General features: G+C 46.1%; 1 protein-coding gene across 1 annotated transcript in view; it reads right to left on the bottom strand.

Annotated features, from left to right (window-relative positions):
- Positions 1–16,528, bottom strand: part of DNAH8 (dynein axonemal heavy chain 8) — a 594,173-nt gene that overhangs the window by 264,243 nt on the left and 313,402 nt on the right. The window contains exon 36 of the mRNA XM_045010583.1: positions 7,053–7,293. Within this exon, the coding sequence (XP_044866518.1) occupies positions 7,053–7,293 (241 nt within the window). The remainder of the gene's footprint in view (positions 1–7,052; positions 7,294–16,528) is intronic.

Here is a 16,528-nt window from a genome sequence, read left to right as displayed (position 1 = left end):
CAGACAGCCCTTGAGTGGCTTCAGGTGTCCCAATCAATCTAGCTATCTCCGCTGCCTTCTAAAAGGATCTTATTTGGCCCCAGGTATCTTGATTAACCCGGAGCAACTGCCATTTGGTTACCATGGTAGTAGGGATTTGTTTAGCCTGGGGCTAACATACCTGTTCCTCACTACTTTATTGTAGCCATCTTGCCTTGCCCCATCACACTTCATAACACTAACTATTTACAATACAAGAGAACACAGTCTGCTCAGAGAGCTTGCAAGAAGAGCAGTTCCAGTGACTGTCACAAGCAGTAAAAAGAAACTTAGATGGCTCTTGGTTGGCTGGGCCCTTTATACCGATGTCAAAAGCACACAGCAGCCAGAGGTGACGCATCAGGGGGGCATGGAGGATCAAGTGCATCCAAGCAGCCACCCAGGTGGGGAGCACAAGGGGCCAGAGCTGAAGTGGAAGAGGTGGGGCCAGAGACTCTTCCGGCTGTGCTGGTACGGTGCCCGGTGCAGCACAGCAGCTGCCTGGGAGAGCGCTTGGCTGTGGTGGTGGCAGGCTACCCCCTGCCCAAGCTTGGCTTCCGGGGACAGTGGCTGAGTGAGCCGGAGCCCCTCCTCCCTTCAGCATGCTCAGAGTCAGCCCCTGTCACTGGAAACTGAGCCTGGGCAGGGAGCGAACTGCGACTGCCCCTGTCTCCAGCCAGGCTCTCTCCCAGGCAGCTGCTGCTGTGCACAGAGACTACTGGGGGGTGGGGGTGGGCCCTCCGGCTTGTTGGATTCCTGTCCCAGAAACCAAGTCCAGGCAGGGAGTGGGCTGCTGCTCCCCACTTACAGCTGCCCCTCCCCAGGCAGGCTCTCTCCCAGGCAGCTGGCTACAGAGCTTCCAGTATGGAGAGGCACTAGTTGTCTATGATTGCAGCAGCTTGCATTTGAGCTGCACCGACAGGTATCACCGAAGGAAAAAGTTCCAGCGACTGTGTGGGGTGTGCGCACACCCGGAATGGAATGGACATATGCAATTACTCAAAGAACTGGACAGTTTGAGGGAATGTTCACTCTGGAGCTAAATCGCTCCTGAGTTCACAATGTTCTCCCTTCTGGCTATTGAGAAGTGTATCGTGTTTCTAAAAGGAGGCTGCCCAACCTTGTGCCTCTATAACAGCTATAGGCCCAGGTATACCTGATTGAGTGGTTCCGAACTGGAGTCTGAAGCTGCCACCACTTGTGAAAGGCTTCTAACCCCAATATGACTATCAAAAGTATTAAAGCAAGTGGACAAAGAGAAATTACAAGTACTGGGGGCTCTGTTGATCAGGCCTCTAAACAGGAAAAGCTGGCTATCTGGAGAGAAAGTTCCTGTGGCTGTGGTGATTGAAGCTATTAAAGCTGTTTGTCATGTTCCATAAAACAATGGAACTGCTGGAAGCAGAAAAGAAATTAGAGGCGCTTGGCTGAAAAAAGCGTTTCTGCTTTGTGACTAATCCAATCAAACGAAGAACAATTTTTCCATTGGTCTAGACTGCTGTGGGGAGATAAGGAATAGGAAAAAAATTAGCTTACCTGAAAATTTTCCTTTCTTCTAGAGGGAAAGGTCATATATCTATTACAAGGGGGCTTACCCTTGGGTGCAGTTCTTTAGAGGAAGGTCCAAGATCTGTCAATCACAGCTTGGAGTGGCTATAAATGCATTATTCTGTCTGAAATACTTCCAAAGTTGCTTTGTAGAGCTAATTCCTTTAAACTTTGATTCTCAGGTTATTAGACAGAAAAAATCATATAAAAACACTTCGTCCAGCAGGACAAACTTTGAATTTCACCTCAAATAATGGAGGACAGATATATCATGCCTCTAAAGAAAATGGAGCAGAATTTGACAGTTTAAGCCTTCCTCAGAACTATAATTCTTTTGTTAGATGGTTTAGCTCTCTCCAGACTTTCCTGCTAGAAGAAAGGAGATTTTGGGTTAAGTTTTCCTGTTCTTCACGGAGAAAGTCCACAGATCAACTGCAATGGGATGTCCAATAACAGGGAATAATTAGGGAGAGAAGCAAAGGATGAATGAGGAGGTAGATGTGACATTATTGACATGAACTATGACCATATAGATTATTGCTGCAACCAGGGTTATATGGTTGCACCAGGTCTTGTACAGAGGAATCAACTGGGGTGTCTATGGAAAGGTTGTAGTTTGCTGGTTATGATTATGCTGTCTGTATGTGTGTATCATTTTTGTATTTGAAGTTATGAATATTGGCTATGTACTTGTATCTCAATGTGTTTGATTCTAAGTAACCTTAGTGAAGCATTTGGTCAGCTTCTTGAGAAAGGACTATTCTCAGTAAGTGCCTGTAGAAGGGCGCGGCCGAGGCTCATCCCTCCGCGGGGCTGTGGGGGATTGCACCGCCACGCAATAGTTCGCTATGGGTCCTGGCCCTTGGTCAGGGCCGGGCAGCAAACAAACAGTCTGGAGCTCAGGTCCTTAGGCAGAGGCTGAGCCAAGAGTCCAATAGAAGCCCAGGTCCTGGGTCGGGGCAGGGCAGCAAATAAACAGTCTGGAGCTCAGGCTTCTGAGCGTCTGGTTCGAGGCGGAGACTGCCACCTGTGAGTGGGGTGGCAGGGGGGACGCAGGCCCACCCACTCCACTGCATCCCAGCCCAGGGCTCTAGCAATGGCAGGAGACTTGATGCTGTGTCAGTGGGGATCCTGACCGCAACATACTGACATGGGTTCTGGCTGAGCTGCGCCAGACCAGGGTCGACTGCCCCCGGGCTACTTCTGGACTCCCTCTCGTAGAGTACCTGGGTTAGGGCGGTGTCCTCAGAGGTTTTCAGCACCATCGGTTCCTCTGGGTAACGGGCGAGGGGTAGGCTCGGCTGCTCCTCAGGGTAGATGGCAAGGGGTAGGCTTGGCTGCTCCTCAGGGTAGCTAGCCAGGGGTAGGCTGGGCTGCTCCTCTGGGTAACTGGCCAGGGGTAGGTTGGGCTGCTCTTCTGGGTAGCTGGCCAGGGGTAGGCTTGGCTGGCCCGGCCAGTCCTCGTGTCGGCTGCAGCCTCCCGGCGTGTCCCAACCCAGAGCTAGGCCACAGGCATCTGGCCTCTCCAGCGGCTGGCTTTCAAGTGAGCTCTGCCATTAGGCTTTTCTACTTCCTGGCCTGTGCCCTGCCCTCTGGGGAGCGGGCGCAGGACCCGCTGGCTCCACCCACATTGGTGCTAGGGGAGGCTCGTGCCTCCGCGGGGCTGTGGAGTGTCTCACCGCCTTGCTACAGTGCCCAATCAAGAAACACTTAACTGACAACAGACTTTGGGAGATACCAACCCACATCTGAGCTTTTCTGGGAATGCTTAAATTAACATGTAAACAATGGCGTCGGCCTGCAAAAAGCTGAATCATTCATGAACATGTGACTTGCCCAGGTAGCTACAAACTCCATCTTGTTGCTGTGACTTTGCACAGAAGAACAAAGGGGTTTCCATCCACAAGAGAAAGAATATAAAAGGCCCTGGAAGCCTCTCCATTTTGTCTTCAGCTGGCTCAAGAGATGGCCTCTCCACCCCCAAGAGATGCCTGAAAGAAACTGGAACAAAGGACAGTAACTACAGGGGTGTGACTGATTGCTGGACCCAGACTAGGAAGGAATCCAGTCTGTGAAAGAAGCTTATTGGAACATCTCTGGGGGTAAGATTTCATCTATAACCAGTTTCTTAATGTATTAGGTTTAGACTTGCGTGTCTTGTTTTATTTTGCTTGGTAACTTACTTTGTTCTGTCTGTTATTACTTGGAACCACTTAAATCCTTTTTATACTTAATAAAATCACTTTTGCTTATTAATTAACCCAGAGTAAGTAATTAATACCTGGGGGAGCAAACAGCTGTGCATATCTTTCTATCAGTGTTATAGAGGGCAGACAATTTATGAATTTACCCTGTATAAGCTTTATACAGAGTAAAATGGATTTATTTGGGGTTTGGATCCCATTGGGAGCTGGGTGTCTGGGTGCTAGAGACAGGAGCACTTCTTTAAGCTGTTTTCAGTTAAGTCTGCATCTTTGGGGAGCATGGTTCAGACTCTGGGTCTGTGTTGGAGCAGACTGGCATGTCTGGCTCAATAAGGCAGGGTTCTGGAGGCCCAAACTGGCAGAGAAAATGGGCTCAGAGGAGTCTCAGCACATCAGGTAACAGTTCCAAGGGGGACATGTCTCCCTTTTATAAAAAATAAATAAATCGGTTGCTGGTTGAGCATAATGTGCAAATCCCTACCTCCAATGCAGGGACTGATGAAGCCTACATGTTTAAATGGTTAATCTTACTGATGGTGTGGAAACAAGACCAGGTGGCCACTGCATCTCTCTCTCTCTCTCTCTCTCTGTATGTTATATATGAATCTTCAATTACTTTGAATAAATAAGCATAAATTTTCAAGGGGAAAAAAGATTTCTACCTTTGAAAGCATCTGAAATGCACCCATTTAGCCATCTAATAACAAACTGCAATATTTCTTCTGTTTTTCTTTGCTTGTTTTTCATTTGTTTATGATGGGTATATAGACCAAGAGAAGTGGAGATTTTTCTGAATTGGGTACTACATTCAATGTTGATTTTTAGACCTTTGAGATCAAGAGTATGCCAAAAGAGTGGACGTTTTTTGTTTAGTTTTTTGTTTTTCTTTGGTTTTTAAAGGGTTGGGGTTTTTTGTTTGTTTGTTTGTTTGTTTGTTTGATAGTGGGCAAAAATGATGAGAAAAATAATTTTTTGTAACTGGGTTTATTTTGGGAATAAAGAATTAACTCTCAGTACATCTTTGTCCTCATGAGGAGGTGCACAGCTGCTGTTCCCCAATAAGACCTTAACTTCTGAAAACTCTCTTTGCTGAAATGATTGAAAGGAGATAAGCCTTTTAAAAAATCTAAGGGTACTTTTGACAAGGGATCAAAGGGATGCTTCATCTGAGTTTTTAATATAAGATTTTGATCCTAAGTGGGAATTCTCCTCATTGGTGTAGAGATTCGAAGTGAGGCAGCTCCAAGAATTGTTATGTCCGGAAGAAAGGAAAATCCTCCACCCACTTGCATTTCTAGTGAGCTGGAAATGTTTATTATTTGGCTTTTGAAGTCTGAGGATTTTGGCTCATATTAAGACTTACTATAAGAATTTAAAACAAAACATAGAAAAAAGAAAAAGCTTTGCCCTTGCCTTGACTGGATCCTTATACGTTAATGACTTAGCTCTCTCTCTATATACAGCCTTACGTATAGGCCAGGCCCTAGGAATACTTTCTCCAGGCTAAGGATATGATAAAAGCATCTGAATAACCTCTTTTAATTATTACCTCTCAAATCTCATGTAGCTAGATTTAATTTCTCAGGACTCAGCAGTATGTCGGTGCAAGGGACCATCACTGACAGATGTGACTAGAGATCAAATAACATTGCACCCTGTGGCCACCAGCTTCTGAATCCTGTTCTCTGACAGAAATAAACTTATGTGGAGATTGATATCTGATTATTCCCAGAAGTAATATTGACCATGTGGTGTCATTCTGCTCTTGGTGATGACAAATCCATCTTGTTTCAGAACAGAATCTGAGCTGTGGGACTGCAGCTTTGTGAGCCTTTTCCAGGAATGGTGCTCTGAGCAGGCAGACTCAACATGGGTATATATGAACCCTTTTTGCCCGAGGAAAACAGTGTTAACTAGCACTTTGGAAGACACTTTGGAAGATAGAGGGGTAGGCAGACCAAAGGAAAACCAGCACACTAACAACATTGTCTGTTGCATGTGAAGCCAAGACATCTCCTATGGGAGGTTCATGCAGTGCATTGGTAGGGGTTCTTCAAATCAAGGCTAGAGAAAAATTTAAAAAATCCTTTTGAGAACAGCTACTACAGTGAAATTTAGGGTCTCCAACTTGAACTGTAGCTTCTAGAAAAAAAATCTATTTAAGAATTTCAAATTGAGTGCTCCTCAGTTTTTTGAGCCCTTGGGCATCAGGGTGGGAATGGAATACACTCCTAAGCCTTCTTGTTCCCTGCAAAATCAATTACTTCAGTTTGAAGCAGATTATATATTGTAGTCTTCATACTTTTGTATTTTGATTGGCTGGAGGATGAAAGAGATGTTTTGGAGTTGCATTTAATTCTAAATAGGACAGGTTGTATATCTCTGGGTAAGATTCTTTAATTTGTTTTGTGATGTAATATTGAACAAACACACACTGAAATTTCAGTTAGGAAGAAAAAATTAAATGCAGAAATACAAAATGGGAAATAATGAGCTATGCAGAAAAAGATCTGAGGATTTTACTGGATCACAAACTGAACATGAGTCAACAAGGTGATGCACTTGTGAAAAAAGCAAATTTCATTCTGGGGTGCATTAACAAGGGCATCATAAGAAAGACATAAGAGGTAATTATTCCACTCTACTCAGCACTGGTGAGGCCTCAGCTGGATTAGTATGTCAAATTTTAAGAGTCCAGATTAGAGCAACAAACATGATAAAAGGTTCAGGAAAGGTTTAAAAACCTGGGTATGTTTAGTCTTGAAAAAAAGAAGACTGAGGGAGGACCCGATAACAGTCTTCAAATATGTTAAGGGGTGTTATAAAGAAGATGGTGATCAATTGTTCTCAATGTCCACTGAAAGTAGGACAAGAAGTAACGGGTATAATCTGCAGCAAGGGAGATTTAGGTTAGACATTAAGAAAAACTTTCTACAGGGATAGTTCAGTACTGAAATAGCTTACCAAGGGAGGTTGTGGAATCCCAGTCATTGGAGGTTTTTAAGAACAGATTAGACAAACACCTGTCAGAGATGATCTAGGTATACCTGGACCTGCTTCAGCAAAGAGGGGATTTGACTAGATGACCTCTTGAGGTCACTTCCAGCCCTACATTTCTATGATTCTATAATGGACAACAACTATTTAACATACCATGCATTGTTTCAGAATAGTGTTTGATTTCATAGTAAAAATATCCTTAAATATAACTTTTATACAAGTAATATTTTGTACTTTCCTGAAAATATAAATTGAAGGATCAAAAGCAATGTGTGTACTTACCTCAATATCATCCTTATGTTTAAGAAGTGGTGCTTCCATGATGTTTCGAAGACAAAAAGAATCTGATTCCACATCAAATTGATGTCCTGTTGTTTCAGCAATGCGATTCCAATGTCTCTGCTTCATTGCTTTATTAGTCATCATTTCCAACAGAGGACATGACTCACTAAAATCATCTATTCTTTTCTTGAGGTCTAAAAATGCTTGCCAGTTTTTAAGTCCTTTGGGAAGTTTGCGGCACCTTTAATTCAGTAAATAATAATAATTGATACAGTAGTACACTTCTTATATTGCTGATTTAATATTTTATCGAAAAGGATCTTGAAATATTTTTATGTATATTTGGAAAAAATAGGTGGTTTAAAAACACCATTGCTTCACCAAAACTATTTTCTCAGCAACAATGGCTGAAAAATTAGTCTGCTGACATATCAATTTCATTTAAATAGTGTACCAGTGATATCAGTGCAGGGCCGGCTCTAGGCACCAGCGTTCCAAGCATGTGCTTAGGGCGGCACTTTTCAAGGGGCAGCACTCCAGCTTTTTTTTTGGCTTTGGCAGCGGCTCTCCAGCTTTTTTTTTTTTTTGCTTGGGGCGGCAAAAAACCTGGAGCCAGCCCTGTATCTGTGTCTATCTTTCCTGCAAAAATCATTGTAAGCACTGTTCTAAAAAGCATAATGTTATCCCTTCAATCCCACTCTCATACAGGTGGTGGATTAAACAGAACTCCCAGAAAGTAATCTTCTAATGCAAATGCAAGATTTTTTATCTGATAATTTTCTCTTAGCCATTTCTCCCATCATTCATTACTAATGGGTTAATTTGAAATTTGGAGAGAGATCAATATAATTGCTGAAGGCTTCAGAACTAAACCTAATCCTTCAGTAATATTCTTCCAAAGCTGTAGAAACATTTCAGCAACTTATTAGTAGCATTAAGACATATACTTGGTATATTATAGCTAATTGTCAAGCTACTATGTGTCTAATTCTCTCTTTAGGGGAAAAAAATCTGTTATGAATTGTATTCCAGTTGTTTTATCAGATTAGCATAGTGGACTGATGAGAGGAGAACCTGCTAGCAGAAAGAAAATCAGGTAAGAGATTTCAGATTCTGTAGCACATGTTCTCGCCTGACTAATAGGAAGTAGTGAGCAGTGAATCACATAAGTAGAAAAGAAAAAAGTAGTTTTAAGCATTAGACTAGTATAATAGATAGAAGTGGAAGTGGTTCTCCACCCCACCCCCATAAAAAACCAGAGCTTTGGAATTTAAAGAATTATTTGGGAACCAACCCACTAATACCCTCCTACCAAAGGATGGCCTGTTGAAGAATGGAAACCTATTTTGCAAGTGTTCCTCAAACTATTTCCAACAATGCCAATAAAGACTTGGGGCTTGGCTACACTTGAAAGTTGCAGCGCTGGGAGTTACAGCGCTGGTCGTGCAGCTGTGCAGGGCCAGCGCTGGTGTGTGGCCACACTCACAGCTACCAGCGCTGGTGTGTGGCCACATTTGCAGCATTTACAGCGCTGTTGGGAGTGCTGCATTATGGGCAGCTATCCCAGCATTCAAGTGGCAACAACGTGCTTTTCAAAAGAGGGGGGTGGAGGGTGGTGTACTGTGACAGGGAGCGGGGAAGATAGAGAGAGTGGATTTTTGGAGCCAACACTGTGTGTTAGCTTCCCTGGATTGAAAAATCACAAAATGTTCGCGAACCCTTAGTCTTAATTGCAAACAGCCTGCATCCAACGCTGTTTCTCTGTCAAGCAAACTGCTTGCCTCTCATTTGATCGTTCACAGCCAGGTACAGATAGCTCCTGTTTGCTGTGATCAGTGTTTGTTTTTTAGATAAGCAGTTCAACGGAGCTCCGATCGGAGTTCACAACAAAACAAAGAGAGGCTGCATAACAAAACAAAGGAAGTAATTTAGTTAAAAGCATTCTGGGATATCTCCTTATTCCCTGGAGGCTAATAAAAGTGCTGGTGTGTGTCCACACTTGATGAGCAGTGCTGGATCACCAGCGCTGCAATCGCTACACCCCAACCTGGCCAAGTGTACAGCCAGCGCTGCAGCCAGGGAGTTGCAGCGCTGGATGTGCCTTGCAGGTGTGGACGGTTACTAATTGCAGCGCTGGAAAGCCTCTACCAGCGCTGCAACTTGCAAGTGTAGCCAAGCCCTTGTAGATGGAGTCTCAATTTCTTCTCCAGAAATATTTCCCAGATATCTAGCATAGCAACTGGTGCAAGATTTTAACATCTTGCCTAAAGCAATTTGTGGCCCTAAGGCCCTGACATTTTGGATGGAATGATATGTGCAGAAAACAATTAGTGTCTGTACTCTGTATGTTTGAGATATACTTTTAGCTTTCTAGGGATGTCACTTGTGTCACATTATTGCGGTAGCTGTGTTGTTCCAGGATATGAGGGAGACAAGGTGAGTGAAATAAAATATTTTATTGGACCAACTTCTGTTGGTAGAGAGGACAAACTTTTGAACTTCACAGAGCTCTTCTTCATACCTGGAAAAAGTAATCAGTGTCCAAGCTAAATACAAGGTGGGACAGACTGCTAAGCATCAGGGGTTCACACATGGTATAGGAGCCCTTTTAAACTGAAGTGCACAGTTAACACCTCTGCAGTCATAGGACAATGGAGGGTTAGTAGACAGCCGGGTGTGTTATACACATTTTCGTAATGGGTCATAAAACCAGTATTAACACCTTCCAAGGTGTGTGATGAATGTAAGAATTTTTGGTTATATTTTTATGATCCATATGTGCGCCTTAGTTTAGCTGATCACTATGTATTTGTCGCAGGGTGTCGCGATTCTTCCGAGCTTCCAAGCACACACTGCCACTCCTAATCTCGGTGAGGATGGTTTATTTTCTTAAAACAGGAAAGTAAACAAACAGAAAACAGTCTTTTAACTCTCTCCTTTGATCACCTCTAGGGGCTTGGCTACACTTACAAGTTGCAGCGCTGGTGGAGGCTTTCCAGCGCTGCAACAACACCCCGTCCACACTTGCAGGGCACAACCAGCGCTGCAACTCCCTGGTTGCAGCGCTGGCTGAAAACCCATCCCGGCAGGGGTATAAGGAGTGCAGCGCTGGTGATCCAGCGCTGCTCAGCAGGTGTGGACACTCACCAGCGCTTTACCTGTCCTCCAGGGAATAAGGAGTTATCCCAGAATTCCTGTTCAGCCACTCTGCACATCAGTTTGCACTCTACTGCTCTTGCCTCAGGTGACCCGCCCTTTAAATGCCCCGGGAAATTTAAAAATCTCCCCCTTCCTGTTTGCTGCAGCCAGGTGTGGAGTGCAATCAGTTTTAATCAGTTACAGGTGACCATGCCTCCACGCGGCAAACGAGCCCCAGCATGGAGCACTGGTGAATTGCAGGACCTCATCAGTGTTTGGGGTGAGGCATCTGTTCAGGCACAGCTGCGCTCCGGCCGTAGGAATTACGATATCTTTGATCAGATATCAAGGGCCATGCTGGATCGGGGCCATGATCGGGACGCAGTACAATGCAGGGTGAAAGTTAAAGAGCTGCGGAGTGCCTATTACAAAGCCCGAGAGGGGAATCGACGATCCGGAGCTGCTCCCACGACCTGCCATTTTTACAGGGAGATGGATGAGATACTTGGGGGTGACCCCACTGCCAATCCCAGGATAACGATGGACACTTCTGAGCAGGCTGGGGGACAGGAGGAGGAGGCGGCGGGGGTGGGAGAGGAAACCGCGAGTGAAGCTCCTGGGATGGGGGAAGAAACCGCAGATTCCCTGGAGGCATGCAGCCAGGAGCTCTTCTCAAGCCAGGAGGAAAGTACCCAATCGCAGCAGCCAGCAGTTGCAGAAGGACAAGCAGAGGAGCGTGTTACCGGTAAGCGGCTTTTATTTTCTGGGTGAAATGTTTCTGGAGAGGAGGGGGGGTTATGGATGCATGCATGCCAGCCTCTAGATGTGGAATAGCCCGTTGATGTGGTCTATCACGTCGCGGTAATCTGCTTCAGTTATCTCAGCAAAAGCTTCATCCAGAGCGTGGGCAATATGCCTGCGCAGGTTTATAGGCAGAGCCACTGTGTCCCTTGTCCCAGTGACGGTGACGCGTCCGCGCCACTCTTCTGCCAGTGGTGGGGGGACCATTTCTGAACACAGGCAAGCCGCATAGGGTCCCGGGCGGAATCCACATTGCTCTAAAAGAGCCCCCCGCTGTTCCCTAGTGACTCGCAGTAGGGAAACATCTTCCAGGATTAAGTCCTGTGAAAAATGTTGGGAGACTCTTTAGTGAAGAGATAGGGAGATAAGATCACCCCTGCATCTGCATCTTCACTCAACCCCTCTAGCACTCCAGATTACCCGAAGCAACCAGCTCCCCTCTATCACCCAAGCCCCACTTCTCACCATATAAGTAAGCACTCCTCACTCACCATTTCGTGGCTTCTGTTGTGTTATGCGTGTGGGGAAAAGAATGCTTAAATGAGAACTCACTCCCTCAGTGTAACAATTCATGTCTGGAGATAGTGGATACAATGCTGCCCGTGTTAAATGTTGTCATTTCTGTTTCTACAGTGACCTTGACTACTGGACTGCCCAGATGTTCAACATCACAGAGGCTTCAAAATTTGAGAAAAAATCCCCGAAAGAGCAAAGAAGACATGCTGAAAACTGTTCTTAATCAGTCTGCTCGAGAGAGTAAGGAATTGAAGGATTGGCGAGAGAAAGAAAGCAGGACACGCAAGAGAAATGCAGTGGCCAAGAGGAAAAGCACGGAGCGGCTGCTAAGCATCCTGGAGCGCCAAGCGGAGTCTATAGAGTCACTCGTTGCCATGCAAGCAGAGCACTACCGTGCTACTCCCCCACCCGCCCCGTCCTTTGTGCCTTGTGCCCCAATGTCAGCTCAAACCACCTTTCCCCAGCATCCAGGTTCTTACCACCACCAGCTGCCTCCAACACCTGTACGTTCCCCAACCAGCCCTGATACCTACCACCACCCTTACCCTCTGCATTCAACCCCCATCACCATGCAGTATATGAACCCTGAAGTGCAGGATTCATTAAACAGCAATCCAGACAGGGCATATGCAAACTTGTGACTGTACAGTTCACCAACCCACACCCCTGCCCTCTTGTGTTCATGAAATGTTGTGTGTCTGTCCGTCTGTCAAGGAAGTTTTTTTCTTTTCAATAAAACAATTCTTGGCTTTGAAAACAGTCTTTATTATAGCAGATAGTGAAAGATACCTTAGCCCAGTAAAGAAAGAGGCACTACAAATCATATTATTATTATGGATAATAGAATAACAGTGTAAGCAGTGCAATTCACTCCCATGCAAGGCAGCAAACATTACTGTTGGCTTTCAGCCTCAAATTCTTCCCTCAAGGCATCCCTAATCCTTGTAGCCCTGTGCTGGGCCTCTCTATTAGCCCTGCTCTCTGGCTGTGCATATTCAGCCTCCAGGACTTGAACCTCGGTGGTCCATGCCTCACTGAATGTTTCACCCTTCCCTTCACAAATATTATGGAGGGTACAGCAAGCGCTTATAACCGCGGGGATGCTGCTTTCCCCCAAGTCTAGCTTCCCATACAAACATCTCCAGCGAGCTTTTAAACGCCCAAAAGCACACTCCACAGTCATTCTGCACCGGCTCAGCCTGTAGTTGAACCGGTCCTTGCTCCTGTCAAGCTTCCCTGTATAGGGTTTCATGAGCCAAGGCAGTAACGGGTACGCGGGGTCTCCAAGGATCACAGTGGGCATTTCGACATCCCCTACTGTGATCTTCCTGTCTGGGAAAAAAGTCCCTGCCTGCATCTTCCTGAACAGGCCACTGTTACGAAAGATGCGTGCATCATGCACCTTTCCAGGCCAGCCTGTGTAAATGTCAATGAAACGCCCGCGGTGATCCACAAGCGCCTGGAGAACCATAGAGAAATACCCCTTACGATTAACGTACTCTGATGCCAGGTGGGGGGGGGGCCAGAATAGGAATATGCGTCCCATCTATTGCCCCTCCACAGTTAGGGAAACCCATTTGTGCAAAGCCATCCACAATGTCCTGCACGCTCCCCAGAGTCACGGTCTTTCTTAGCAGGATGCGATTAATTGCCTTGCAAACTTGCATCAAAACGATTCCCACGGTCGACTTTCCCACACCAAACTGGTTCCCGACCGACCGGTAGCTGTCTGGAGTTGCCAGCTTCCAGATTGCAATAGCCACCCGCTTTTCCACCGTCAGGGCAGCGCTCAATCTTGTGTCCTTGCGCCGCAGAGTGGGGGCGAGCTCAGCACACAGTCCCATGAAAGTGGCTTTTCTCATACGAAAGTTCTGCAGCCACTGCTCGTCATCCCAGACTTCCATGACGATGTGATCCCACCACTCAGTGCTTGTTTCCCGAGCCCAAAAGCGGCGTTCAACGGTGCTGAGCATTTCCGTGAATGCCACGAGCACTGTAGTGTCACACGCGGCAGGCAAATCCATATTGATATCATCGTCGGACTCCTCACTGTCACTTTGGAGCTGAAGGAATAGCTCGACTGCCAAACGTGTTGTGCTGGTGACACTCATCAGCAGAGTCCTCAGCAGATCGGGCTCCATTTGCCACAGAAATCGCGATTCACACAGAGAGTAACAGAAAGACACTCACAATGGCGCCAAACGCTGCCGGAAAGAGTGAATGCTGGGATGTGAAGCGATGCACCACGGGGCGCTGGCAAACAGGAAGCGGAATGACCCGCACACTTCCTTCCCCTTCCCACAATACTCAGCGCCAAAACGGCGCCAAAACGGGACGAGGTGCTCTGTGGGATAGCTGCCCACAATGCACCTCTCAATACAGCGCTGGAAAGTGCTGCAAGTGTGGCCACACTGCAGCGCTGGTAGCTGTCAGTGTGGCCACACTCCAGCGCTGGCCCTACACAGCTGCATGACCAGCGCTGTAACTCCCAGCGCTGCAAATTGTAAGTGTAGCCAAGCCCTTTGTCTCAGATTTCAGGGCCACTCCTCAGAGGGATCTCTGGCACTCCTCTCCTGACAGCTTCTCAGTTTTAATCAGCTGTCCTCCCTTCGTGGAGCAGCAGCCGCACGGCTGTTTTCCCAGCCACCTGGCCCCTTCCTCCAGAGACACACCATTGGACTTAGCTGGCACAGCCAGTCTCAATCACCCTCTCCTCCTTCATTCCCCGCCCTTTAAAGCCTCAGGTATAGCCCAACCACCTTTAATTGTCTGGATTGGGCTCACCTGTTCTGACACAAGGAAGCTTAGTCCAGCTCTACTCACAGGGACCAGGTACCCTGTGACAGTATTTCTATAACACTGAGCGTAAAAGGGAGAGAGGCATGACTGGTGTCATGAATGCAATCTGGCGCCACATCTATACTAGAAGTGCTAGAGAAGTTCTTCTGATAAAGACACTCTATGCTGACGGGAGAGAGCTCTCCCATCAGCTTAATTGCTCCACCTCCCAAAAGAGCTGATAGCTATGTCAGCGAGAGAAGCTCTTCCGCCAACATAGCACTGTTTACACCGGCGCTTAGGTCAGTATAACTTACATTGCTCAGCCATGTGATTATTCACATCCCTGAGTGACTTAAGTTATTGTGACACTCTGTATTTCAAGGGAACACCCTGCACCCTAATGTTCATCCTTATAATATGATTGTGTGGTATCCAATGCAAAGTTTGTCATGTCGGGTGTTTTCAGAAGGCTCATGATACACTGAGCATTGTTGCTATAGTAATGTTATAGACTGTAATTTCATGTATATAGTTATGAGGCTGAAAATGTGTCCTCATGGCTTAAAACAAGCCCAGGCAAAACTCTCCAAGAACAGAGTGGCAGTTCACACCTCATCAGGGCATGTATGGGACAAACCCAGCCCAGCCTCACAGTAACAAACGACACTGGCATAGGCAGCAACAAAGGATCTGTTGGACTCTCCAGTGAGTAACCCATGGCTTGAATGATCTCTTCCTTAGTTGGGGTGTTTGTGTTGATATCAAGATCTTCTGCCTCCTGGATGTTTGCTTCGTCTTTAGGTGGCTCCCTGTTCAGCAATTCTTTGAAATGCTCTGTCCAGCACATTTCTTGTTCTTTTTCAGTTGTTAGTAGGTGTCCTTGTTTGTTCCTGATGAGAGTATTTGTCGGTGTCTGCCGTTTACCACTGATAAGCCGCATCATTTTGTAGATGGTTCCTTGTTCACAACGAGCACCTGCATCCTCTGCTTGTGTTGCCAGATTATCAACAAAATGCCATTTGTCTGCTCTCACAAGGCGTTTGACCTTCCGGTGTGCCTTGCTATACTGCTCGTGGTATTTGTCCTTTAGCTTCTGGGATTTTATATCTAAAACTTTTTTCTTCAGAGCTCGTCTGGTTTCTATGGCATTGCATGTGCTGGGTGTAATCCACTCCTTCCTTCTTTTCTGCCTGTAGCCTAGACAGGCTTCAATGCTCTGTTTATAAATTGCTGTTACTTTGTCCCACTTCTTCTGGATCTCCTCATTTGCATTCCCCTCCTCTTCATCAAGGTCTGCAAGTGCTTGAAACCTGTTCGCTGACTGCAGAACGAAGGCTTTCTGTATTTCAAGGGACTTTAGCTTGTCAATATCATAATGTCTATGTCCCTTGTTTGGTGGACCCACACTTCTCAGTTTTAGCTTGATGGAGGCTGTCACAAGGTGGTGGTCGCTGCCAACATCTGCACCCCTTCTCACTTTCATATCTGTCAGTGAGCGTTGCCATTTGCCATTTATCATGATATGGTCAATCTGATTCTTATCTCTGCCATTTGGAGAACACTATGTCAGCTTGTGAATTTCATGATGTTCAAATAGGGTTCCGCCAATGACTAGGTCATTCATATTACATAAATCAACAAGCCTTTCTCCATTTTCATCCATGGTGCCATACCCATGTCTTCCTATTGCTCTGTCATTGTTTGTGTTGTCCTTACTGACCTTGGCATTCAGGTCTCCCATGATGATAGTTAGGTACTCTCTCTAACTCTGCCTGTAGTGTAAGGTAGAATTTGTCCTTTACTTCTTCATCACTGTCATTGTTTCTCCCAAGCCTGTTGTTAATCTTCCTGATCCTGTCCATTTGCTCTCGCTGACACCCAGAATGTGTAAGCTGTAGTGTCTCATCTCTGCTGTGACTTGAGCTAGCTTCCCTGTTTCATACATTGTCCGTATGTTCCACAAACCAAGTCTGTTTTTTGTCTTGGTATTGAGCACTTCAGTCTGCATGCCAGTGGCTTCCTTTCGGCTTTCACCACTGGCAGTCATATGGGTCATTGACTCCTGAAGGCTATCACACACAGTAATGGTCGATTTCTCCATCGCTGTTTCCGTAACATATTTTGTTTTTTTACGGGACAGGGTTGTTAGCCCTGTGCCTAAAGCCCAACCTGGAGGACCAGGGTGTCTGTTTTGTCTGCCCCCCGCACCCCAGTCTGAAGCTCTTTGCCAAGCAGTGAGG

The sequence above is a fragment of the Mauremys mutica genome, chromosome 3 (assembly GCF_020497125.1).
Source record: "Mauremys mutica isolate MM-2020 ecotype Southern chromosome 3, ASM2049712v1, whole genome shotgun sequence".
NCBI classification, from domain to species: Eukaryota; Metazoa; Chordata; order Testudines; family Geoemydidae; genus Mauremys; species Mauremys mutica.
Note: the sequence above shows the minus strand (reverse complement) of the source record. Positions and strands in the feature narration are given on the sequence as shown.